The 27,506-nt window shown below is 42.0% G+C and overlaps 1 protein-coding gene across 4 annotated transcripts in view; it reads left to right on the forward strand.

The window, feature by feature from the left end:
• The window catches only part of LOC139115821 (low-density lipoprotein receptor-related protein 2-like), a 61,677-nt gene that overhangs the window by 33,438 nt on the left and 733 nt on the right, over nt 1-27,506 (forward strand). For all 4 annotated transcript variants that reach the window (XM_070678194.1, XM_070678195.1, XM_070678196.1 and 1 more), the window contains exons 29-65: nt 441-710; nt 1,371-1,475; nt 1,947-2,276; nt 2,701-3,054; nt 3,198-3,353; nt 4,385-4,747; nt 5,515-5,856; nt 6,177-6,509; nt 6,833-6,946; nt 7,445-7,552; nt 7,831-8,190; nt 8,406-8,574; nt 9,213-9,490; nt 9,828-9,967; nt 10,637-10,799; nt 11,567-11,686; nt 11,918-12,283; nt 13,651-13,761; nt 14,190-14,546; nt 14,723-14,839; nt 15,793-15,903; nt 16,500-16,598; nt 17,137-17,244; nt 17,397-17,507; nt 18,569-18,676; nt 19,071-19,178; nt 20,319-20,693; nt 21,300-21,416; nt 21,720-21,830; nt 22,067-22,180; nt 22,599-22,737; nt 23,454-23,570; nt 23,761-23,810; nt 24,510-24,672; nt 25,287-25,570; nt 26,069-26,202; nt 26,485-27,506. The exon at nt 26,485-27,506 is cut by the window's right edge and continues 733 nt beyond it. In XM_070678194.1, coding sequence (XP_070534295.1) covers nt 441-710; nt 1,371-1,475; nt 1,947-2,276; nt 2,701-3,054; nt 3,198-3,353; nt 4,385-4,747; nt 5,515-5,856; nt 6,177-6,509; nt 6,833-6,946; nt 7,445-7,552; nt 7,831-8,190; nt 8,406-8,574; nt 9,213-9,490; nt 9,828-9,967; nt 10,637-10,799; nt 11,567-11,686; nt 11,918-12,283; nt 13,651-13,761; nt 14,190-14,546; nt 14,723-14,839; nt 15,793-15,903; nt 16,500-16,598; nt 17,137-17,244; nt 17,397-17,507; nt 18,569-18,676; nt 19,071-19,178; nt 20,319-20,693; nt 21,300-21,416; nt 21,720-21,830; nt 22,067-22,180; nt 22,599-22,737; nt 23,454-23,570; nt 23,761-23,810; nt 24,510-24,672; nt 25,287-25,570; nt 26,069-26,202; nt 26,485-26,658 — 7,079 coding nt within the window. In that variant the 3' untranslated portion in view covers nt 26,659-27,506. The remainder of the gene's footprint in view (nt 1-440; nt 711-1,370; nt 1,476-1,946; nt 2,277-2,700; nt 3,055-3,197; nt 3,354-4,384; nt 4,748-5,514; nt 5,857-6,176; nt 6,510-6,832; nt 6,947-7,444; nt 7,553-7,830; nt 8,191-8,405; nt 8,575-9,212; nt 9,491-9,827; nt 9,968-10,636; nt 10,800-11,566; nt 11,687-11,917; nt 12,284-13,650; nt 13,762-14,189; nt 14,547-14,722; nt 14,840-15,792; nt 15,904-16,499; nt 16,599-17,136; nt 17,245-17,396; nt 17,508-18,568; nt 18,677-19,070; nt 19,179-20,318; nt 20,694-21,299; nt 21,417-21,719; nt 21,831-22,066; nt 22,181-22,598; nt 22,738-23,453; nt 23,571-23,760; nt 23,811-24,509; nt 24,673-25,286; nt 25,571-26,068; nt 26,203-26,484) is intronic.

Raw genomic sequence — 27,506 nt, forward strand, 5'->3', positions numbered from 1 at the left:
CGTTACTCTATTGATATCATCATGGTTAGCTAGAAATTCCAGATAAAAGTTAAGGGTCCTTATAATTGTCAAACGTATCCGATACCTATAGGCGTATACTATTTTCTATGATTTGATTATATTACCAACACTTTATCCACATGGTGTTTGTGCATGTGTGTATGTGAGAGAGAGAGAGAGAGAGAGAGAGAGAGAGAGAGAGAGAGAGAGAGAGAGAGAGAGAGAGAGAGAGAGAGAGAGAGAGAGCACGCCTTGACACCGATTATTTAGATTGTTTGCGGTTATGTCCGGTATATTTTGACCGGAAAGGCCATAGAATGGGCTCATAACAGTGGCTGCTGCCGTAGTGCCATTATATTAACGTCTCAGGAGTTTCGAAAGTGATCTTCAAATGACAATCTCCATGCCCTGAATAAAAATATTCCGGTTTCCACACACAGATAAACTGCTGTTTTGGTCTGAAGCGATCAGCGAGATCGTGAAGGTTCATGATCTCAAAAGCGGTTCGACACAAACGTTGCTGCAGCTTGGTTTGTCAGCGCCGATCGATGTAGGCATCGACGCCGACTACGTCTACTGGGCGGACCAGTGGTCCAAAACTTTGAAGCGGGCCAACAGAACAGAGAACGCTACCAGCTATATGATAGGACCACAAGATTACGACTTTCCTTGGGGAATACACGTTCACACACTGCATTCGCAGCCGGACGGTAAGTGTGTCGTATTAATATATAGACTAAAAAAGGAAAATAAAATAAATAAACAATAATAAATTGTGCTGTTCCGATAACATGGTTTTCAAAATCGGGTAGATAGTTCGGCGGTAATTTTTTCCCAAAATATTTTTATTTTTAAATATGCATTTTTCAAGCGTTCAGGGCGGTCAAAGATTTCCAGAAAAATGTATCATACACAAGCTTATAAAAGGAAAAAAAACATAAAAGACATCCTCGTTCAAGCTTAATTCATGCCAAGTAACAAACGCGTTATTTTTCGGTTTTTTTTCTTTCTTTTTTAAGTTTTACTTCCGTCTTTACGTAGCTCTAAAAACTTTAGGATCGGCAGGTAAAAAAATTAGGGCCCAGTCGGGTTATCGGAACAGCACAATTTTTTTGTTCGGCCTAACTTATATTTTCGTTTAAATTTTTGGCTTTGGTTTGAATCATAGGCTGCGTCTTATCTTAAAATTCTGATTCTCGTCTTTTTTGTTAGAAATTACAGAACCATCAAAACTGTAGACGTAGAAAATTGTATGTCAGTTTATCTACAGATCAAAAATAGGGACATGCGATTTGATTTGAAAATCTTATTAGCTGTGCAAATTCACTTGAAATAGTGTTATTGAAATGGGGACCATATCCTTATTTTAGGTACCAATGGATGTGCTGTCAACAACGGCGGGTGCCAACATTTTTGCTTTCCCGCGCCCGGTGGAACAGTCACGTGCAAGGGACCGGATGGCGGTATCGGCAACGGTAGGTGGCTGCCTAATCCACGGATTCTGATGAATGAATTATCGTTCACAAACATTCGAACGCTCGTTTTTTCAAAACTTCGTCAGGAATTAGCGAGGCTACCTCTCCAAATTATCAGTATCTGGGGTACTTCCATCGTTCGCAAAAATAAAGTGCAGCTAGTAATTTACAGGAAGTTCAGCTCCATTGAATAATATACATGTAGGCTACGTCCATACATCACCCATTTGAAATAAGCTAAGGCTGGTCTTTTTTTACGATTTTCGTATAGATTCGCCACATCTGAAGAATTGTAAGCCATAGTCAAACTATGGTAGTAAATACGGTGCCATACAGTCCCCTTCATGGTCACGGTGACAGACATACACCTAAGATACGGTGTCATTGTACTACAGTCTACCCCGGCCCCACTATTTTTCAGTCTTACCATAGAGGGTTAACTAAATATCACTCCCAATTCTAACCTAACAGAGTGTGGACAGTATGTTAACCTAATGAACGGCCAAGCCTTCAATTTCAACGTGTCAGTTGGAAAAGAATGCGCTCAAATACTCGCAACGGAGGAGGGACGACTTGTTGAGCTATCCATCGACCTTGGCGGCGATCGCTCCGCCTGTGAAATGAGCTTGACCTTCGGAAGCGGTGCTATAATTGGAGAAAAGCGCATCGGGGACCTGAAGGATCTACAGGCCACGTCTCCACCGTACAAAATCATATCAGAGTCGAACCAACTTTGGGTACTCGTCATCCTTTCCATAACTTGTACTGGGGACGAGCTTAGTTTCGATGTAACGGAAATAGGTAAGCGTTTGCAGTATAGAATTGAACAGCATGCTCTTCTGAGACTAAGCTGATCTTAGCTTAGCGATTAGATTAAGCCCCGCAGTAATGGTTTCAGCCTTTTCAAATATTTCTGTCCAGCGCCCCCCTGTCGCACATGATTATTCCCAAATATATTGATTCATGTGCAGTACTCGTTCGAGACAACGTGAAGGGAGTCCATATATTTTATACAACAGTTGGGATAACGTCTACCAATCATACATAAGCTGATGTTGAAGTTTTCATCCTTCACGCTGGAGTTCATGTCAATATGCTGTGTTCATATTCATTGCAGGACGAGTCGAATGGCGCTCATTTACCACGTTTGGTAAAGTCACCCCAAAGTATATACAGTTCACTCGGTGGTAATCTTCATTTGGCTTGTCTTCTTTGTTTTTTCCAGGTGGCTGTGGAGAAGACATTCAAATTACTGATGAATTTTCTTACTACAAGATTTCCTCGCCGAGTTTCCCGCTTAATTATGGCAACAATAGGGATTGTCTCTGGACTGTATCGTCGCCGTCTGGCACCCAGATCCACACGACCTTCTGGACTTTCCACACCGAGCAAGATTACGATCTGCTGGGGTATGGGGACACCGCTATCCCATCGGAGGATAACTGGGTCGGCACCGTTACCGGGAACGTCGACCCGATCAACTTTGTGTCAGCCGGCAGCGACATGTGGCTCCAGTTCGTTTCTGATGTTGACGTCAGTAGGAGAGGATTCGTACTCTACGTTCGCCAATATAACGCAAGTAAGTACCTTTTGTGTGATTCACCTTTCCTCAATATTTGGCGGCGCTGTTCCACGAGATTCTATACATGCATCTGCCTCAGAGATTTCTGATAAGAATAACGTCAAACTAAAGTTTCATGTTTATTGTCATTTCTTTCACAGCGTGCATGGCCACTGACATGGTTTGCCCCGACGGAAGTTGTATGCCAGCCTCGATGGCGTGTGATGGCAACGCCGACTGCGGCGATGGTACTGATGAAAGGTACTGTCCCGATGTCGAAACTGTCACAACAACAGCACCACCAACGCCAACGACAGGTAATCTACGATAATTTACTCACGACCAGACTGTCATTTAGTATGCGCCTCGAAAATGAAATGATTAAACTTTTGCCCGAGCATATCTGGAGGAACTTTGAATCATTCTCTTACCAGATCAATAATAAATATCAAGTGTTACGGTGCGAATCCTGGTGATAGACAAACAAATTACCAAACATTTGCCGATTTATAATCAAAATGGCCCGCGATGCCAGTATTAACTTCATGGGGATGTCACAAAACTCAACAGTTGAACATTTTTCATACCCTAAAAGCTGTAAAAGGAGCCCCTACAAGCGATATACCATAAAAATATTAGAAAAAAATAAGTCCGAATATCTGTTTGGCGCATTGTTAATCTGATGTACCTATTTTCCTGCGCGCATTGATACCAGACAGGGCGATTTATTTTATCTTCACGTATTTCGATTCCAGCATGCTAGCAGTCTTACGCTGTGTACCAATATACATTCACCAAAAAGCGGGTTCAATCAAACTGAAACTAATGAAAGCAGAAGATTTGAGTTGATCGCTGATATCTATGACATAATCGTTGTACATATATATTCTCTATCTCCTCCCTGGGTGTTGTAAGCTTACAGTTCTGACTTCGTCGTAAACTACACGAGCCTCTTTTGCGGCAACCGCTTCAGTTTTTACCGAGAGCCAGAGTCTGAATATTGCAACATCAGCATCGCTCTAATTTTCAAGAAAAGTCGGCTAAAAGATGTAATTATCGACCCTAGCCTTTTCCCGAAGGCGGGTCATTAGTAAAAAGTGGCTGAAAAAAATTGTGGTAGTGAGTGTTGAAACGTTTTCAATTTGTATGGTAAATGATTTTCTTGTTTGCATATCGGACAAACGTTACTGCCACCACCTTGTAACAGCGACTCATATCTTGAAGATCACGCTACTACCTCGTATGCTTTTATATCTGGCCTTTCTACAAACAAAGCTACCCTTCCATATATTTTCCACGTGACAAGTGACTTCCAACTATTTGGAATCTGTGTAATTAATATTTGCAGCACAAGTACCAGGTGAATGTGGAGGAACAATCACAATCGAAGAAGGATCGCCGATAGAAATAACCTCACCAAACTACCCCCAGGATTATCCACCCAGAAGCTTGTGCGTGTGGTTGATCAGCACGACGTTCCTGAATAAAATCAGACTGGAGTTTCTCGATTTCGAGACCGAGTTCTCGTACGACTTTGTCGAGTACGGCATCGGCGACGACCCCGACGACGCAACAACGTCGATAAAGAAAATCTCTGGTAACGACATCCCATCTTCGTATATCAGCCCAGCTCACCAGCTTTGGGTGAGGTTCACCTCCGACAACATAGTGAACCGAAGAGGTTTCAGGGCGAGGCTGAAATTTGTCGAAGGTATGTGTTAGGAAAATGACATTGTGCACAAAGGCATCCGAATGAATTCGGCCAAAATCATCATAACATAATCTGAGAGCAATACGGAAATTCTCGCTGTATTGACAAATCTATCATTACCGACCTTTGCTACGGCTAATATTGCCAAACATCCATTCTTCATAGTAGTACAAACTGTTCATCGACTTACAAGAGCACATGCCTGCAAAGCGCCTTAAGGCGTTATCATCACCAGAGATTAAATTCATTGTCTATTGGGATGAATAATGTGTATACGTGAACATTTCTGGTAAAAATACAATAATTTTGTCGCCACGGTGTCCATGTATGGCATTGTGCATTCAAAGTGTTGCCTTCGCCATCACTTAACAGTGAGTAGCACCGTGAACGTGCAAAGGGTTGATAAGGCCGTGAACGCACAATGGCGTTCACATTGTGTGCAATACTGCAAGTGCACTAATTTGGCATCATAGATTCTGAGTATTGATTCTGATCATCATTCAGGATAGCAGTGTAGTGATCGCTGCCGACGCTTGTCGAGTGCTGATAAGTTTTCATTTTGTCGAAAGCTTTGGCTTGCTTTACATTATGGCCTCACTGCCAAATTATGTCAAAGCCTCGTTTAGGGAGCGTGCTCTAATGACTGGTCCTTTTAATATCCCCCTAAGGAGACTTCTCCAACCTTTCATTTCTAGTTTGTTACTCATTTATTTATAACAATCAGACCCGGGGGGTAATACAGTTTCGTGTTCACCTTTTCTGTCCAGGTTGCGGCGGTGTAATAAACTTGATGCCGGGCGAATCAACCACGATAACGTCACCTAACTATCCGGAGAACTACAACATCAACGAAGTGTGCCAGTGGGTCGTCAACGTCTTGCCCGGGCGTGGGGCGCTGTTCCAATTCTTGGCCTTCGCGACGGAGGAGTGTTGCGATCGTCTGACTGTAGGCGTCGGGACACAATCTGATGACACCACATTATTCTCCCACTCAGGCATCGTTGTTCCGGGAGACACTACTGTGAACGAAGAAGTCATCTGGATACGGTTTTCGTCTGATTCAACGTACACTTTCAGTGGATTCGAACTCTTGATCACAGACGTGCAATGTAAGGCAGTTTATCGGATAGTGTACTTTTCCGTTGGTTTGCCCGCCTGAAATTAAATTTCAGTATGTATGTATGTATGTATGTATGTATGTATGTATGTATGTATGTATGTATGTATGTATGTATGTATGTATGTAGGTAGGTAGGTAGGTAGGTAGGTAGGTAGGTAGGTAGGTAGGTAGGTATGTAGGTATGTGCATGCATTCTGTTATTAAAGCTGTCAGTGTCATGTACTTTTGCAAATGCGTCGCTGACTGTGTTATACTGTTTTGAAATGACCTGCACCACTGATTTACATTGATTATCAATCTTCCAATTAGATTGTGAAGACATCACCTCCCCTGTCTGTGACGTATATCGACCATACGTCGACCGGCAAGCCGCAACCAAGAAGATGGCGAAGGCCGACCAGCTTGTCAGCCAGACACTCGATAGAGCTTTGAGCTACGAGGGTTGCCACTCCTACGTAGGTCTGTTCATGTGCACACTACTGGCTCCCGAATGCAAGGAGGACGGAAATTACAGACAACCGTGTGCGGGATTCTGTGAAGAAGTCGAGGCAGCCTGCCGGGATGTAATGGAAAATGGCGGAGTTCCATGGACTGTGAACTGCTCTTCTCTTCCGGTCAACTCATCTGACACTGGCTGTGTTGGTAAGAAGACTTTAATGTATTGCATTGTTCAAGGGAAAAGTACATACATGTGTCTATCTACCTATATATCAATCAATCAATCAATCAATCAATCAATCAAGCTAGCTAGCTATCCATCTATCCATCTATCTATCTATCTATCCACCCATCCATCTACATGTACCCACCACGCACATATACAAATATGTACACATAGATTTTCAATATATATATACATATAATATATATATATATATATATATATATATATATATATATATATATATATATATATATATATATATATATATATATATAATAACAATATATTTTGTCTCTCACAGCAATCACCGGATGTTCCTTAAAGCCCTGTCAGAATGGAGGGGAATGTCGTCCAGTCGGTGACGGCTACGTGTGTGAGTGCATGCCGGGATATGACGGCTTTGACTGTGATAATGGTAAGCATGTCTGTAATTGACATCATGGATGGTCTGTCAGTTCGTTCAAACAAACTATACATCGAAGAAGTGATACATATATATATATATATATATATATATATATATATATATATATATATATATATGTGTGTGTGTGTGTGTGTGTGTGTGTGTGTGTGTGTGTGTGTGTGTAAGTGTGTGTGTATGTATGTATGTAATCATAATTATATATAATCATGTGTATACCATATAATTTTCATGTTATCTCAGAGAGAGAGAGAGAGAGAGAGAGAGAGAGAGAGAGAGAAGAGAATCAATGGGGTGTCATTTTTTACAACTTTGCGAATAAGAGGAGGAACACGTTAAAGAAAAGGACAGCAGTAGGGTCACATTATCGAGTTTAAACATGTCTTGATTCCCGAGCATGCTAGAGTCTCTGAATATTGTGCACTATATCAATGTAAACCTTGATGTGAGAGAACAAAGACATCATGTCATCGTTTTGCACTCTTGCAGACATAGATGAGTGTGCCAGTGATCCCTGTCTCAACGATGGGACTTGCGTGGATGACATTGCCGACTTCAAATGCACCTGTCCCAGTGGAAGAGGCGGCAAGAATTGTGGTGAGTGACCTTTGACCGCTAGTAGACCACCGAGTAATTCTTTTGCATATAAACCTTCGTCTGAGTTTATCGCATCGTTGTATGAAACGTGTAGTACACTGCGAAGCGACAAACGATGCTCTAGAGTGGAGAGAACATTGTTTTGGGAGTCTTGCTCAAAATTTTAAATGAAACAAAACAAAGGCCTGGAGTGCAGTTAAAATCTTTCTTTCACTGTGTTTAATAACGATATATCGACTTTTTTCCCTTTTAATTCACCTCGCTCACATATTTCACAGGTTGTTCCAGTGAGACAGTTGGGGTCTGTAAGTCGACGCCGTATTCGTCGTACTCCGGATCGGGCTTGCTCAATATGAACGAGACGACTTTGACCGACTTCATAGAGAACGTCGTGCAGGTGACAGACTGCTACCAGTATTTAGATATCCTGATGTGTGCCCTCTATGACCATCCTTGCCAAGAAGACGGATCGCCTTTCCTCCCGTGCAAAGGTTTTTGCGACGGTGCTCGGGAGAAGTGTGAGAGACCTTTGGCAGAAATGGGAATCGATTGGCCGTACGATTGTAGTTCTGGTTTACCGGATTCCATCGACTCTTCGGTGTGTTACGGAAGCGAGTATATACTCTACAACACTTCAGGTATGTCGTACTACCAGGAGAAAGTAAGCGGAGAGAGAGAGAGAGAGAGAGAGAGAGAGAGAGAGAGAGAGAGAAGAGAGAGAGGAGAGAGAGAGAGAGAGAGAGAGAGAGAGAGAGAGAGAGAGAGAGAGAGAGAGAGAGAGAGAACACCGTTCTCTCATTAATAGCTTCACGCGTGGAGTTTCAGTCGTATTTTTTTTATAAACACCCTCCAGGTGTTTGTGGGACCCGACCTGGCTCACCAAGCCGTGCACGAATTGTCGGAGGGACTGACGCCTTACTTGGAGACTGGCCCTGGCAAGTTGCACTGTACAGATATGCTGTGCACTGGTGTGGGGCAACGATAATTGACAACCAGTGGGTTTTAACGGCTGCTCACTGCGTGTAAGTATCAGCATTTTCAAGGTTATGTTGAATTGGCGCCATTTTTCAGCAGCTCGGACAATACCCTTCGTTGAACTCAAAATATTATAGCCCAAACAAGGGACTATTTTTCCAAGGACAGGTGACTGTTTTCCCAGTTCTATTACGTGCCTCTCCTACACTATCTTCGTTTTAAATGTTTAGGTAATTTGCTTAAATTATATATCATGCACTTTATATCCATATAAGACGAAGATCGGTTCAAACATAGAACTATGTTTCTCATCAAAGAGAGCATTGACATATTGAAATATCTGTTATGTGATTAATCAAATTTTTCGTAAATAATTCTCGTTCTGTGAATACAGTATTTCCTATGTAAAACATGTAGTTTGATCATTTTTAAATTCCATCGTCGTCAAGTTGAAAATAGTTCTAGGTCACTTTCAGTCAAATGATGGCCCGCTACGTCATCAACAATTTACCATTCCATGCATGCTGGGGGGCGTTCGTCGACGCATAGAATAATATTCATTATTGTCTTCTCGTAATTTCGTCCATCCAATATATCACTATCGCACCTTTGACCTTGGAGTTATCGATTTGAGGAGACTATCCACCGTGTTTTGAATAAGGATTCCTTCCATTCTTTGATTCAGCGAAGGGGACCCACCGGCTATATTCGACCTTGTGATGGGGATGGTGAACCTACGCACCGATGACTCGGACTATCGAATCGCCCGCAAAGCCAAGGAAATCCGCGTACACCTGGCGAGGGACCCTACCGCACATAACTACGACTACGCCCTCATCAAGATGGATTCGCCCATAGAATTTAACGACTATGTGAGGCCTGCCTGTTTGCCCGCTTCGAGCCAGCTTTTTGAAGCGGGAACAGTGTGCCAGATCACCGGCTGGGGAAAACTCGACGAATTCGGTATTGGCGTCATTTAATACTTTTTTGATTTGCTCGCTAAATCAAGTAGTGCCATGATAATTTGATGTCACATGATGCCATTCCCGAAACGCCTCACTGAACAAGTTCAACGAAAAAGAGCAATGCTAGATAAAAAAAACGTCATAAGAGTTTAAACGCATGTCAAAATAGTAAATGTCGTTGACAAATGAGACATTATTCTCAGCGGAATGACTGCATCAATGTAAAAAGTCTGTTGTAGATGTAATGCCTGGATTATAAGATCCCTGGCACAATCCGTAACTGCTTTTATTGATTTCTAACGCCAAATTTTATAATTACCGTCGCATTTCTTCAGGTCCATCGCCGGATGTCCTACAGGTCGCAGACGTTCAAATAATACCACAGCTGGCCTGCAAGGCGCTTTACCCCAATGATAACATAACCGACGCAATGATATGCGCCGGGTATCTGTCGGGCAAAGCAGACTCATGCCAGGTTGGTTAATGCTTTTCTCAACATGCACAGACATAAAATGCCAAAAACTAGTTTTCTCGTTGAATGCATACGTTCAGAATGCGTGACTGACAATATTACAAATCTCACTCGTGAAGCGTAGAGATAATACGTGAAATACTTTCACTGTATGTATTGCTCTTCCGACAGTATACGATACTTCTGTACACCGCTAATCTCTCTAGTGATCTGTCTGAGGTGTTGATAACGTTCTTGTACATTTGTGCCGGCGACCATCAGAAGTAAAACAAACCCGAACTAAATGTAAATCTCACTATTCCTCGGTACCGCCTGTTCCATACAAAGAAGTGTTTACAAAATTCTAACATATTTGATTGAAAAGGACTGATGTATGTCTGATTTTAAGTAAGCTGTCACGTAGTTGATATACAGTGAATTTCAAAATAGCTTGGAATTACAACGTGCTTGGGTGATAAAGTTAACGGTTCTGGCGATAGAAAATGACGCCACCGGCATTTATTACAAAATTCAACATACATATTTTACCAAGTCTCATAAACGACGGTTCTGGTAACGTCATGTTATCGGTTTACCATAATCTCTGAGTACACCTCGGTGTCAGTCATTTTATCGTTTTTCTAATCGATTGGGATAGGTGTCTCAATAACAAACCTTTCGAACTGTATGCAGGGCGACAGCGGTGGACCCCTCTCTTGTTACTCTCCGACCAACGACAAATGGTTCGTCACGGGAGTTGTCAGCTGGGGGTACGGCTGCGCACGGCCAAATACGCCCGGTCTCTACGCTAAGGCTGCCCACGTACGCGAGTGGATAGATGCTATAAAAGCCGGGGGTAAGTCTTATCAAAGGAAGACCAATAGTTTTCACTTGAACTTGATGTGTTGCGCAGCACCATATTGTACTTCGCTCAAATTTACTAAATATCATCGCTTGTATACTGCACAGTATTGTACTGCTATGCGCTACACTGCAGTACTTAGTGCTGCAGTGCGCGATCTTATTCTGTAGCGCTGCAATGCATTGCACTGTATTATGCTGTGCTCTACGCCGCTCTAGCCTCGAACTCCTGTTCTGTTCTCCACCATGCAGTACTTTGCCTGTGAACACATATATGATAGACAATGTACTGCAAGTTGATACCTTTTTCAAATCATTGAAGCCAATGGAACGATTATCTAGTCATTATCTTTCTCGTATACTATTCAGCATTATCGACCGAGAGAAAGCTGCGATATGCAAATGTTGTTTTCTTTTTTTTGAGGGGGGGGGGGTTTGAGACAAACTGTGAAACGATTTGGATGTATCCGACAGAGTTAGAGTCTTGCTGGCAGCAATCGAATGTATACTTTACTATATTACAGATGGGGCGTATCTCCCCAATATTTAATAATATACCAATATACCCGAGATGGAATAACACTCAACCCAATATATAAAACTAACCCTAAATGTATGGTGTGTTATTGGTTTTGTATCGTTTCATCGTTGAGTATCCGCGAGATAATATACGTTACCGAGTTGGCATTTCCCGGCGAACGCTATTTTTTCTACGTTATGGACGGGGGATACTAAATACGACTCTGATTCATTACACTGCAGAGATTTACTGCCCAGAAAATTACTTCAAATGCCACGATGGTCTCAACTGTATTCCGCAGAGCTCTGTCTGCAACACGTTCACCGACTGTGTTGACGGTAGTGACGAAGTCAATTGTACATGTAAGTATGAAGGGGATTATTTGAAAATTCAACGCATCGACTTTTATGTTTATCCTCTATAACTCATGCAGGATTTTCTCACATGTTTCAGTAACTGAGAGTGTCGGAAATTGACATGTTTTTTTCCGTTTATCAGAATTCTCGAACGTGCTTTGCAGGTTTAATTTACCCTCATTAGCGACGTTAAGATAACAAATTCCTCCACCATTCAACTCGCCTCTCCCCTTTTAGTATCGTGCTACGAAGAACGTCACATCAAAGACGAAGCTGGAGCTGTCGAAATTGTCGACTATCCGCCGGGCAGTGGCTTGTACGACTCCAATATGTTCTGTGTGTGGATCGTCACCATCGACGCCGGCAAACAGATATTCACGCAGTTCACCGTTTTCTCGACTGAGTCCTGCTGTGATTTCATCAAGATGGGCAACGGCAGGAACCCCTACTTCGAAGCCTCCACCGTTCTGGACCGGTATTCCGGAGACGTACTGCCGCCTCTGTTCATATCGACGGGCAACGAGGTGTGGCTGACGTTCCGTTCTGACAAGCTGGTACAGCGAGACGGCTTTGTAGTTCACTTTTCCGAAGCCACCGGGAGAGGTGAGATCCTTATGTTTCGCGCAAACTGTATGTGCTATTGTGCAGCCGTACTACTGGAGAATTTGAAACCACCATTAACAAGATTAATCTCATTTGCATATATTTTTGCCGTGGAAATGAAATAGCATTTAGGGAGCGTTCAGTTTTTACGGCTGGGGGGGGGGGGCCGGCAAAATCTTGTCGCCGGTGTTCAAAAAAATATAGACCCCCCCTGCATTTTTCGTGAAAAAAAGATGACCCCCCCCTTTGTCAGACGAAAAAATTGATGACCCCCCCCCCCCCCCGCTTAAAAATAACTAAAACCATACGTCAAATTTACCCGCATGGTTTGGATTTGAACTCCGGTACGCGCGCACTTTATTCGTGTAGCAGAGATGCCAGTGCACAAACTTCTCAGCCACATCCATCGCAACGTCTGTTAATTGGGACGACTGTAAGGCAATTTTTAACTTCATTTCAATAGACAACTCATGTCCATGGACATTGTATAAAGTAAACCTTATTGGAGTGGTTCGCCAAAGGCAGCCTCCGGTTAAGAGGGTCATGGGCCATTACGTAAAGTCAACTTTATTCTAGTGGGCCACCGGTACCACGGTAAAGAGGGTCGATCATGGCTATTGCATAAAGTAGACTTTACTGGACAGGGCTGCTGAAGGCGCACGGCCATTAAGATTGCCGTGGGGTATTACATAAAGTCAATTTATTGGAGTGGGCCGCCACAGGCGGCCCGCCGGTAAAGAGGGTGATCATGGCCATTGCATGAAGTAAACCTAATTGGAGTGGGCCGCCAAAGGCGTCTGCCTGTTAAGAGGGTCATAGGTAATACATAATGTATAATTATTGTAGTGGGCCGCCAAAGGCGGCCCGCCGGTAACGAGGGTCGATCATGGCAATGGCATAAAGTGAACTTTATTATTGTTGGTATTATGTTTATGAAAATGTGGTGACCCCCCCTTTCTTACCAGTGAAAAAGCGATGACCCCCCCTTTGCGGATTCCAAAATTTTGATGACCCCCCCCCCTGGATTTTGCCGGCCCCCCCCCCCCCCCGGCCGTAAAAACTGAACGGTACCTTATTAAAGATCACTGTGTGCAGTACGGGCCCTTTCAAGCCGGCTGACGAGGTCTCGGGCCGAGTTTTAAGGAGATATCTTCGAAGTTGAAACCAGAATCAACGACTGCGCAGTAGTAGATTTAAGCACCATACACAGTGCACAGGTGCACGTCATTCAAAAGACTATGGAGCATTGCATGCTGGGTGTTACGACAAACTTACGTCTCATCACTGAGACTTTTCCCATCACATTGATCACTCCATCTCAACTACACAATTTTGTATTTATATCATGAAATATTTCCGATTTTCAGAATGTCTGTCTATGTTCCAATGTTCCAACGGGCTATGTATCCCTCAGGATAAAGTATGTGACGGCATAGATGATTGTATTGGTGGGGACGATGAAGCTTCATGTGATGCAGGTATGTTTGTAAAGATCTGACTGAGAACTCATAGAGGGCGTGATCCTATACGCTCTGGTTTCCTCGCAAAGGGGAGAAGTTTTAGTATCAACTATATGACAAAATGTCTAATCCTATGGAGATGACGAAGTCGAAACAGCTGCCTAGTCAACCAACCTACTAACCAGCCAAGTGGCAAACAAACAAACAAACAAACACAGAAACAAACAAACAAACAAACAAACAAACAAACAATGGTTTTGACAAAGTTCATTGAAATAGTCAGAATGGATTGTCGTGTGCGGGCGACAATGAGACCTCATGTTAGTAATTTTGTTCTTTAAATTTCAAAAGCCGTTTCAGGACCCCTTAGCGATCTATCACATGGCTTACAAAATATCAATTGAGGAAGGTGATTTAATATCTATTTCTCACTTGTTTGTTGATAGATTGCACCGAATACTATCAGTTTGGACCTGGCGACCACGTCAATATAAGCACTCCCAACTATCCTTACTATTACCCCGACGACGCAAACTGCTTGTGGATTATTCAACATGAACTTGGTGGGCAGATACTTTTACGATTTCACGACTTCCAGACCGAGGAAAATTTCGACTTCATGAGTCTAGGGGTGGGCGACAACTCTTCCAACCCGTCGTCGGTCGTCTTCCGGGATTACTCGGGCAGCAAGACGCCGCCACCGTTCATATCGAGCGAGGACACGGTCTGGATTAAATTCAGGAGCGATTCGTCGAATCAACAAAAAGGGTTTTCTTTGACCGCTTACGACGGCACGGGAAAGAGTAAGTTGACCGATTTTCATTATTTTAGAACACTATGTTACTCCGAAAGATGTTGACTTCCCTTTTATTTATCCTGTCCTATATGCTCTCATTTATTCAATTTTGTATACGTCACTCATGACATTGAAGTTTAAGAAAGCATATCAAGCATGTTGCATTTTGTTACTACCTCACAGCATGCGAGGATGTTGACCCCGGCACTTCAAGTTGCGGAAACACGGTCTGTATCGACACCAATAACTTCTGCGATGACAACAACGATTGCGGTGACTGGCAAGATGAAGTTGATTGTAGTAAGTCCTGGTCTACTGGAAATTTACCCTTGTAGCCTGAAAGGCTTTGTACTCTGTATATTTTGGACCGGGAATTTACTTCAAGTTCACTCCACGCCTTTCCCCGCCACTATAAGCAACTTTGGAATGGCACACAGAGAAGACAGAGTGTTGTTTAATTTATTTATTTGCTTATTTATTTATTTACTTTGAAACTTGACCTTGAAACTAGTATTATTTTGGTCCCGATATTTTAGTGTACGAATTATTATAGAAATAACGGGCGACGCGCTGACCATTATCTGTTTATTTATGGGCAAGGGCGAGAGGAAAGCCAAGAATTAATGGGCGAGGCTTGCCGAACCCGTTAATTTTGGCTTTCCTCGAGCCCACGCCCATAAAAAACGTTAATGGTCAAGGCGGAGTTTGTTATTTCCATTATATTATCAACGAACCCAAGAAAACCGTCAAAATTTGCGAAAATTTCCCAAGCGAACGACAACTGGGGCCCAGAACTGAGCAATACGCGACGCATTGTCACGTGCGCTGCAAAAATTAGGCAAATCCGGAGATGTTTTCAGAAAAAAGTATCTCAACTTGGTCCACAAGTGCTCTATTTTATTTTGTGATTGATTATGATTTACGGTTCAGCTTTGAAGTCACGATACTTTGAGTTGTTTATCTTATTATTCATATTCACGGGCACGTAAGTCAGTCACATGGTTCAGCTCGACCGATCAAAATGCGATGGGCAGGGCATGGTAATATAATAAATGCCAATAGTTTATTATTATACTTTTTAACTTGGCGTCTATGCAGTGTACTGACATAAATTTGCCCATAAAAGAGTTGAAAGGTGACACCATTCACAGCCTCAACGTTTTTGCTGCATTTATTTTGCTAACCTTTGACACGAGACGAGTTATCATTAACATTTTCATATCATTGGATGTTGTGTTTCTTTTCATCTGCAGCATGTCACCCTACTTTGGAGTTTCGGTGTGTCAACGGCCCGTGTTTGAGGTGGAGCAAGCTGTGTGATGGCGCTAGACAGTGTCCCTATGGAGAAGATGAGAACTACTGCTGTATGTATATGCCTACAGAAATGCCAAGCCTTCTTGATAGATTGTTGTATGTACGCAAGCGCGATAACGTCATCACTTTTCAACACACCGCGCTTACGCTATGCCGTGTACATGGTTATTATATACTTTGTGAAGGAGTGTTTATCGTGACCTTTAAACATGACATTATAGAAAACTTTCATATGTAGTGACTGATGAAATGTTAAAATTCTTTCTCACTTTTTACTCAAAAATTCCGCGGGCGTCGTCGTTTCGACATGTACCGTTCATCTCAGAATGAAATTCTGTGCTTTTAATGTTAAATGCGTTATTTTTATATATTGCAGAAACTAAGCGAAATTTTAGTGAATAGTTACACATTTATTATATTTAAGCAGTAACATGTCTTATTTTCATTTCCTGGACCGCTGTATCCCTACATGTGCCTCTCTGTCTGTCTGTCCGTTTGTGTGTCTGTCTGTTTGTCTGTTCGTCTGCCCATCAATTCAGTGCTGGCATCACCTCAATGTGCTTTGGGGAGCTAAGCATTCTGTATAACGTCAACTTATTACTTACTTCTCATCAACACGGTCACTCCGTGTTTGTTCTGTCAACAGCGCTGTTCGATTGTGACAACGGCGCTGAAGTTTACGAATTTCAACTTTGTAACGGAATCAACGAGTGCGGCGATAACAGTGACGAGGAACAGGACTGCAGTAAGTACCACTAACACTTGTGAACTGAGATACTTATAATCATAAAAAATATTATTACACTGATACCTCGTTTATTTCTGAGCTCAAAGGAGAACATTTTCTTCCGTTGATGTAATTCTTACCAACGCCAGCCGGCTAGACTCAAAATGAATTGCCTTCATTCTCAAAGCATCTCGTGGGATTTGATATGGGTTAAAGGTATACAGTCACCTATAATCTAAATATGCCCATATGTGGTCATAGGGGCGTTCCTTGGTATTCAAAATGCCCATGTGAGGGCGCTGTTTTTAAAAAGCGGCCATCCGCTTAAAATCTGTGATTGGTTAGATTTTCCATGGTAGCAGTGGCAAAATTGGAACAGGTGACAGTATACCTTTCAATACAAGGCGTGATACGGTGGTGATCTGAAGGTTCTATTTCAACAAGTGTTTTCAGCAGAGATTGTTGCAACTCAAAATCAGCCTCTCGAATAGTACCCTTCTTCGTTACAATAGTGTGATTGACAGATTGTTGTCTTGTTTTGCCTGTTTATCCACAGCTTGCTCGGAATACCAATTTTCATGTGACGATGGCAAGTGTATCAACAAAAACTATCGATGTGACGGCATCAACCAGTGCACCAACGGAAGTGACGAAGTAGATTGCAGTATGTACAAATTGTTATTTACAGCTTACATGTTTACGTCTATAATCATGTGCTTTACTTGAGATATTATGCATAAACGAGATTTATTGAATTCAGCCTTCGTCTTCGGCCTTTATTAAGTCAGAGTTCCATATCTGTGATCTTCTTTTCAGTGTGTGAGAGCTGGCAGTGGCAATGCAATAATGACGTCTGCATTGCATTCTGGGAGAGATGCAATGACGTCGATGACTGTGGCGATGGTAGCGATGAAGTATACTGCGACGGTAAGCAACGACTCTTTTTCGAAGTAATAACGAGAACACAGGCAACTATCGTATATGCACAAAGTATCAGCCCCGTGAGGAATATCGATTTTGCAACGTGAACACTTAGGAAAAGTCACATCGGCGGTGTGCTACTTTGCTATTCGATTTGACAATGTAGGTCTCGTCATTTGAAATCCTGAAAGCTGAAATCTCGCTCTACGTGCATTCAAATTGCACCTTATAAAAGAATTAGCCTCGTTCACAGACTCACATGTTGACAACGCGTTTCTGGTCTGCTGCATACATAGTTCGTCCCATTTTCAACTATCTTGTTTAATGTGGGAACAAATCGACAACATATTTTTTACCGTAAAGTTTACACAGGGTATAGCTATTTTTGTTAACTTTAAATATATGTTAATCTTTTGAGCAATTTCTCACTCCGATTCCTAAAGCTTTGCTCGATGATCCTAATTGTAATTCTTGATTATGAAAGCACAGACAAACACTCCTTGTCTATGATGAAAAGGAATGGTTTCACAGTGACGTAACATTTGACAAAACTTAAAAAAAGCGTATGACCTTACGCCGGTGCAAATTGTATCATTGTCTGTATGATATCCCCATAAGGCGACTGTGCAATGAGCAGTCAGTTATTCCAGACTCATTTTCAAATTCTAACCGTTATTCAGCGAAGACACATCCAGATTCAAACAATAAACCCTCGTATACGTGTATGTTGGTATTCTCACTGGAGACAGTGCAGCATCACACGTTACTTTAGTCCACACTGTTCTTGATGACGTTTTACGTGAATTTGGTCGACGTATAGTTCATCCAATGAAAAATATTTGGTAAATCACACAATGACAACGACCTGTCCCAGTTTGACGGCAGCTTAAATACAGACATAACATACTTTGTTGGATGAAACTATTGTTAAGCAGTTCATTCAAGATAAGTGGAAGTAAACTTTGAGAGCTCTTTATAAATCGTAACTATCTAGATGGAAACCCATTACATTGACATTGTTCTATGATTTGTGACTTTAATTTCAAACTGTTTACTTTCATCCGCAGCGTGCACACAGCACGAATTCACCTGTCGTAACTATGACTGCGTGCCGCTGTTCAAAGTGTGCGATCGAACCCGGGACTGCTCCGACGGAAGTGACGAATTTAACTGCAGTAAGTAAGACCCGCTACGGTTTCTGTATCTCCGGGATTTGCAATTGAAATCATTTCACCGAGAAAAAACCACACACTGGCAGAGAAAGTTTTCGTCACTGACATACAGTCCAGTCCATTGTATTTTGAAAGTCGACAATGATTGTTGAGGGCGCTTTATCGAACCCCCTCAAGTGCCCTGATTGCTATCACCAGGGTCTGTTTCAGTTCGAATCGGTCTATATGTGCGGGAAATCTCCTACATTTTATTTTGTCAAAGAAGAATGTTATTGTTCCATTAGTTAAATGTGTAGAGTGGTGCTGTCTCGTTGCAGACCAAAGAAACCGCTGTGGTTGATCTGAAAAAACCCAAAACAATTTCCATTGATTTATGTTGTTTCTTTATGCAAAATAGCTTGCACAGAAGGCGAATTCCGATGTGGTGACGGCTCCTGTATACCTAACCTCCAGGAATGCAACGGCGTCGACAACTGTAAGGACAGTTCTGATGAGGAGAACTGCGGTGAGTCACATAACGTTTTATCCCATCATATCAAGAATGAATATTTTCATGTGAAGGATCACTGTTTACCCTCTAAAGTCATGACCCAACAATGTATTGCCACTGTGTCTGACATACCATTATAGTGAATTTTAAAATAGCTTGGAATTACAACGTGGGTGATTAGAAAAAAAAACGTTTCTTGCGATAGAAAATAACGCCAAACTGCGTCCATTGCAAACGTTCTCCTTTGATAGATTTTGCAACAATTGAACCCAGAAGTTCTCACTTACAGAACACGTTCAGTGTAGGAAACACCAATCGTTGTACTGACCCGTACACATACCGAGAAAAAAAATTGTCGTCAGCATTCTGTGCAGTTTGATAGCCGGGAAATGTAATAAAGGCAATATAAGAATGTTCAAGCAGACAGGGTACGGTTTAGTTTTTCAATGGGAGCGCGGCGACACTGACGATGTTGACTGTGGTACAGTGAACATCGTATCGATTAAATTGTTGCAAAATTTATCAAAGGAAAGCGTTTGTAATGAATGCAGAGGGCGTCGTTTCCTATCGCCAGAAACGTTTTTCTTATCAACCAAGCACGTAATTCAAAGCTATTTTGAAATCCAATGTAAATACAATTATTGTTTCGATATTGTGAATTAACAGGTAACAAACGAAATCTGACAAAAGTAATCAAATATTTGTAAATACCCGGTGCCATCGCTATGTTTAATAGACCATGTTCCGAACCGCGCGAGACATTCCGAGATATTGCGAGTATATGTGGTTCGCAGTGGACGTGTTCTCGCAACACAGGACAAACTGCGTAAAACAGGACAAGTCGCTAATTACGTTAAACACTGCATAAAATATATGAAGTTGCAATCTTTGCTCAGTTCTGCACTTTTTCTAGTTCCATACAAAGTTTGACTTGTATTACTAATCTGGAAAGCTGTTTCTACGGGCATGTATTAAAGTCTCGCGAGATCTCGCTATCAGCGGAACATCGTCTATTCTACCATGTGTATATGCAATTTACAATACTCTGTTTTATTGTGACTTGTATCAAGATTTGCCGAGGCTTACTCTCATCGATTTCTGTATTGGTCCAGTACGGAAGCCTAATCGATGCATACATTATTATCTGTATTTTAGCATCACAGCCACTACCATGCGGGGGAGATTTGTATGTCAACAGCACCTCTTCCATAACTGTGCAGTCGCTGTCGTTCCCTTCGAACTACCCGCCCTTGCTGGAGTGCCGTTGGATGGTGCATGGATCAGAGGACACTAGCCACCTAGACGTCGTCTTTGTGGAGTTCTTCACCGAGGAATGTTGCGACTACCTGTTGATGGGGGAAGGCGATGACCCGTCGGACTTGAGCACGTTCGTAGGTGTCTTTTCTGGTGATGCGGCGAAGGACTTTACACTGTCGGGCAACACTCTCTGGATGCGGTTTGCCAGCGATCCAAAAGTTAGCGCCAGCGACAGGGGATTTGTGATCAGAATTTCGGCGTCCAGCGGTCAAGGTAAATATTTGAATTTCCTTCCGATCATCCAACGTGTGAAGGAACCTGAACTTGGATTTTGGAAAGCTATTGAGCAAAGTGCAAGGCGTTAAGGTATTAGCGAGACCCCCTCCCCGGGGTCCAACCAGACGGAACGTTTAATAATAATAATAATAATAATAATAATAATAATAATAATAATAATAATAATAACAACAATAATAATAATGGGTTCTTATATAGCGCTCATATCCACAAGTATATGTGCTCAAGGCGCTTTACAATTATTATTAACATTTATGACGATAATATTACTGCAAAGGTTTCATGGGACAACTTCAATCATATGGACGGTATGATTCTACTGTCTATGCTTCAATCTTGTGAAATAGCTCATTATACGGAAAGGTACTTTGCATTATACTAATGAATAATTCATCCAACAACCACATTATCTAGATAGGGCTGATGCCTTCTGTTCGTCCATGGCATTTTGCACCCGCGTAAGCATCGCTGTGGCCTCTCCTGTTAGCTCCATAACCCCGCCTTATCAATCCGAGGTTTCGATTTATTGACAATTTGATTTATGCTGCCTGTTCATTGTTTGGTATTGCTTCAATTTCCCAGAATGCAACGATGGCTTCAAATGTGACAACGGGCGGAAGTGCGTCGACAACAGCTACAGGTGTGACGATGTTGCCGATTGCTACGACAGGAGCGACGAAGGAGACGACGCCGGCTGTGGTGAGTTGGTCGCTCCACCAGTTCCGAACACTATAAGATCTGAACTGCTCAGTGTTCTAGGCCCTGCCTTTACCGCCAATACGATACAACGTGGCCCCCTGCGCAGATAACACGTGTATAAGAAGCAACAAAAATTGGAAATCAGACATTTTACTATAGCAGTTCAATTTGCTGGACTTGCACCGACAAAATTTGCCTAGCCACGGAATGTATGGTAATTCAAGGAATATGGGAAAAAACAATTATCAGGACTTGACAAGCGCATATTATTTTAACCAGGGTGCACTCTACCTTCTCTTGCAGGATGTAATGAAGACGAGTTTCAATGCGGTAGTAGAGAGTGCATACCACTCGACCAACGCTGTGACGGATCAGCAAACGACTGTGACGACAATAGTGATGAAGAGAATTGTGGTAAGGGTTATTCCAAATCAAAATTAAGACGTTTTCAAGTAAGATATAAAAAAATCCTGCAAGCTGAAAGTGGCGAATATCTCAGATTTGTCGCGTGAATATAAGTAATAGGGTCTCTGTGTGAAAATATATTGCAAAATCAGATTCCGTGTTTTTACAATAGTCATTAGTGCAAGAAAGGTACAGGTTCGCGCGTTACTTATTGTATTTCTACTTGCCTTTTGTCGCCATCGCAGACGAATCATGCCAAGTCGACAGCTACATCTGCGAAAATGGTAAATGTCTTACTCCCATGAGCCAATGCGATGGAGTTGACCAGTGCTCATACAGCGAAGACGAAAGCGAGTGTGGTAAGCGTTATATTAACATTTCCTACAGTCTTGTTTGTCGCGCACATGTACTGCAAAACGTATCAAGCCAGCAATACTGTGCCAAGTAGTGCGCACCACGCGCAGTGAAGTACACTGGTGTGAAAATTCCAGCCTGAAGGTTTCGCATTTCTACATTCAAGTTGCAGAAACTGATGTGATGAAAGCAAGTAATATCAACGTATAATAACCCTAAAAATAACAGACATCATGGATTGATAAAATGCAAAGAACGTTTAGGGCCGAAGGCTATGTTCACATGCATTGCAGAACACTGGCAATGTAGTTCGAAAACCCAGTATTTCGAAATCTGTCAAAACTTATCTTAACGCTAGAAACGACACATCGAAGGTATTGTTATTTAAACGGAATACATGTAAATCGCTTTCCCTCTCATCAGTTGAAAGAATATCTTTGAATCAACAAGTGATGGATGTCGTCTCTGTGAAAATAAACTTTACGGCCCATCTACTTTGCGCATCCGAAGGAGAGTGGGAGGCCGGATACAGCAACGCCATTTGTCGTTATCTTGGATACAGGTAAAATGCACATTTTTTTCAAAGTTCCCTGAACATATTTTCAACACATCTTGCGCTCGTTCTGTGCCTTGTTTCACTAAAACAGCTGTCGCGACAAAAACGGAACGTAGAAAATGATACAGGGACCACTGAATCCACACCACAGGGCTTTAGATAGACTCTCTCACCTCTCTCACTAAGCTCTATCCTCTACCATATGGTGATGCGCCTCCAACGGTCTTTCCAGCCAGCTTGGCTCACCGAGCCAGCCGCCTTCTTGACCGGCTCGCTGAGGGCGCTTGTATGGTCTGAGGCGTTGCCGTTGAGGGGCTGTGAAAGAGTCAAGGTTTTTCCTTGAAAACTTGCATAAGGGACGAACTGAAGCATGTTATATAGAGACACAGAGCAGAGTTTATTATGTGGAGTGTTATTAAACATCTATCATTGGTGCTTAACTCGGATTAGCGCCCGTTTATTAGCCCAGAGATGTTCACTTTAGTTCAAGAAATGCACTGTTCCATCAACAGGTATTGGCCCAAACCGAAATCCATTTTAAGCACAACCTGTGACTAAGGATAGAACTATAAATTGTATAATCAGTGTTGTGTTTAAACTCTGTTATTACAAGCGTGATAATAGAAGTGATATCAGTTCGTGGAGATTTCACAAACGGAGACTTCCATTCCCAAACTTGAAGAATGCATGTGATTGTTCTGTTTTTATATTCATTACAACAGTGGTGCGGTCAATGAATCGTTCATCCCCATCGGTGCTGTGAACACTAATCCACCGTATGCTGTCTTCAAGAGTGTTCTTCCGCAGTACAATTACTTCCACGAACTAGTTGAGCCGAGGTGAGTCACAGTGACCAAGTGATACATCGCATGCGATCTTGTTATCCAGAGCTCTATGTTATTGCTTGCTTAGCATTTTCTTGTCAATACGAAATGTATGTTTGTTTGTTTTCGTAAGTTTCTTAAGGTTTCTATTTCTATTCTGTAAAGGAAAGACAAATGCGAATTTCTCTGTTCTTACGTCTTGCAGCTCAACTTGCCCCGGTGGGAACGTGGTTTCGGTGAATTGTGTGCCGTACGGTAAGTGTTCAAAAACATTTCCACGGATCTTCTGTCATCTTAATGAGAAGGACTCCGTACTGATATGCATTGCTGGTGAATCTCAGGATAATAATTAATCCTGCTTGAGTAGAATGCACCAGATATTCGTAATCACAAAATATTTACAATACACATTTCTTGGCTACCGCTGGTGTGGATTCATTTTGAAGCTCGTGTAATAGTAATTCGAAAATTTATTGGCCCTTAGAGTTAACGGAGTCCTATGGTGGCGGCCATTTTGAAATGCAAATGTCGTAAATTTTTAGTTTGTCTATTTCTCTTGTACCAACTTTTGCACAGTGGCCCCTGATTATTATTGGTTTCAAATGAGTGGTTCAAAGTATCACTGAGGAAAGTTTCAGCATATAGTTTAAGTTGGTCATTTTCCAGAGGTGTACTATCTTAAGCAGAAGCAAAACATCTTTGATAGTATCAGGGTCCCTGTTAGACTGAAAGATCCATCGCTCGAGGGCGCTCTCTAAGCCCCCCCCCCCCCCCCCCGCCTCGAGAGCGTCCTCGAGCGACGGATCTTCCAGTCTAGGTCCTGTGTAACTATGAACAGCCACATTGACGAAGTAAAACCAACAAAAAAGTAGAGTCCGTTTTGCCTCCACACACCCGGCGTAGATAGTTTGACTTCAACACCAAATGTAACTCTGTTTCTGTATTTGGTTTCAGAATGTGGTACTCCAAGTGTCAGGAACAGAATCGTCGGCGGTGAAAACGCCATAGATGGTCACTGGCCATGGATGGTATCAATACATAACAATTTGTACGGAACCCATTGGTGTGGGGGCGTTATCATTGATAATGAGTGGATCATGACTGCTGCCCATTGTTTGTAAGGACACATATCACTTTGTTGTCTTCGAATCCTGTTCATCCCCGCTCTAACATAATTCTTTATGTTCGAACCCGCCCCTCTCTCACACGCAGAAACACACCGTCTGTCTCTGTTTCTGTCTATCTGTCTGTCTATCTGTCTGTATCTCTCTCTCTCACACATACATAACGGTTTCGGAAACAATGTGTATGTACCATTTTTCTCCTTTGTATGTTTATAGATAACGCGGTATACTCCTCTCTCTCGTGCACGTCTCAGTATTCAAAGTTTTCGTGTCTGCATCTATATGATGGCCGTTCTACCTCTCTGTCAGCATGTTTTTATCTGTGTTCATCTGCAGTATTTCTGTTTTTAAATATTTTTGCCGCCAAGATGCCGATCTATTATCAGAGTGTTCACTTTGTGTTTATGGAAATATTCATCTTACACAGTCGGTATAAAGAGAACCCAAAGGCAAGAAAAAATGACACTTAGAGATGTGTGTAGTCACCGACAAATAAATTTGATTTGAGGGAGTACGTTAGAAGACGAGACAACTTGTCTCTTCAGGTGGGGAGATGGTGGTTTATTTTACCAGTCACAAACAGTAATTCACAACCTTCTCTGTATAGGTCTGTCAGCGGCAAGCCTTTAAGACCAGAAGAGTTGGACATACTTTTAGGTATCGTCCGCCTCGAATACAATTCCAGAAAACTGAAGGCGTCCGAGGTTCACATCCACCCTGACTTTGGCGAGCTACGCTCCTTTGAGAACGACATTGGCCTGATCCGGCTGGCCAAACCACTCCGTTTTGATGATGATATTAGACCTGCGTGCTTGCCACCCGCGGAGCTCCAAGTGGGTGCCGGTGACTACGGATGGATTACCGGATGGGGCTATGTGTGGGAAAGTGCAAGTAAGTAATCGAAGTCGTCAGCAATCAGACTCATGGTCTATTCGTGGGGGCTCATTTTGAATGTCATGGAGTAAGTAAAGTTCTCACAGCCATATTTTTGCGAAAATCAAAAAAAATCTTTGTGTTATTTGTTACTCTCAGTACAAAATTGTGCAATGTAATCGCCGATTTCTACACTCGCCAAACGGTAGTGGTTTTAAGTTCCCTTACGAATTAATACAGAGCAAAAGTTTTTAGTCTTTCAATTTCGAAGCGCGTTCTACCGTTATAGTTTTCATAGCTGAGGTAGTTATAAATCCCGTAGAAACCAATTATCAATATAAATTGACCAACACTTACAATAATCTGTGTTCGACATTCGCGACAGTCATACTAGACTAAAAAAAGCAGCAGTGTGAGGGCGCTCCAGCACTCTCCGACCCTATATACACGCACCCATTTATTCAGATAAACTTTCATTACATTGTCATGAAAACTATTTTTATTTGGTCCATTTAGGCGAAGGCCCAGAACACCTCCAAGTGGCGAGGATACCTATTATACCGGACGAGGCCTGCAGCTACTTAAATTTTCCAGTCAGAGAAACCATGATATGTGTCGGCATTGCCGATGGATACTTAGGAATATGTTACGTAAGTAATCTACAAGAATATAGAAAAATTACAGATTGTGTCGTTTATGCTCATCAAATTGTGTATTTGGCATCGATTTTCAGTTCATCTGTTTTCACTTCCTTCAAACAGCAGCATGTGAATATTGTTTTGTGTTTAAATTAAATATTTGAAATGATTGCTCTATATATCGAGACAAGGAGAGCGTAGCGGTGCGCTTTACGTCATCAAATATTTTTCAGTGACCTGGATCCGTCGAGGCAGGATATATTCAATATTTCGATCGATGATTTTACCCAACAGGGAGACAGTGGAGGACCTTTGAACTATTACGATTCCGAGGCTGACAGATGGTACGTGCTTGGCGTAACAAGCTTTGGAGGTAACTGCGGTGGACCACGTACCCCTGGGGTGTACACGGAAGTCGCTCACTTCTACGAATATCTCCACAGGATATCAGGGGTAGAACTCGGTTGACGGCTACAGGAGTAGGGTCTTGTTTAAATAAGAGAAAGATGTTTTAAAACTGTTGAAGAACAATTATTTATTCAGGTGCTTAAAGCACGAGTATTTCGTATTTACTTTGTTTTACATTTTATTGTTTTAATTTGCGAATTTTTGTTCGCATCATGTGACTCGTGGCGTTTTTAGGGAAGGGGGCAGAGCTCAAAGCTCTTCAAAGCACTCGGACCCAGTCACGTGACGTCTACGCATAACAGGGGTAAAATTGAAAAGATGTTTCTTGTTTGCCAAGCTGCAAGGTGTAGGCGAGGTTGGCTTTGTTTAGTTTGTCACAAAGAGCTGCGTTCTTATTCAAAATTGACGCCGAGGTTCACTGTAATAAGTAGAAGTAATAGTGAGGGGGGGGGAGGGGTAATTTATTCTCAGTGCCAAATATATGACAATGGAATATCCACTTACAACTCATTATTGCTTTTTGTCTGCTGGCAGATTAACATAACCTATAATCACCATCGTTCCTGGAAAATGACATACGATATTTTCTATTGCAATGTCCAAGCCATCTCTATCGCTTTTTTCTTTCTTCGTCCCTTTATCACATGCGAGTCGATTTGCTTCTAAAATTAAACAGGCAAGTCATTGGAATTCATTTTACAAATGGATGTCATATCATGAAAATGATCAATGAGGTCATTTGTCTTATAATTTGTAAATGTAATCAAGAGAAAGGTGTAATTTTTCATCACCTGAACAGTAATTTTTACGAGTATGTATATAGTGACTCTAACAATATTCAGATGAATTTTGTACAAATATTTTGTTAATAACTTATTCAACGTTCATATTGTCTTTGTATGGTTTAT

The sequence above is a fragment of the Ptychodera flava genome, chromosome 17 (genome assembly GCF_041260155.1).
Source record: "Ptychodera flava strain L36383 chromosome 17, AS_Pfla_20210202, whole genome shotgun sequence".
In the NCBI taxonomy this organism is placed as follows: domain Eukaryota; kingdom Metazoa; phylum Hemichordata; class Enteropneusta; family Ptychoderidae; genus Ptychodera; species Ptychodera flava.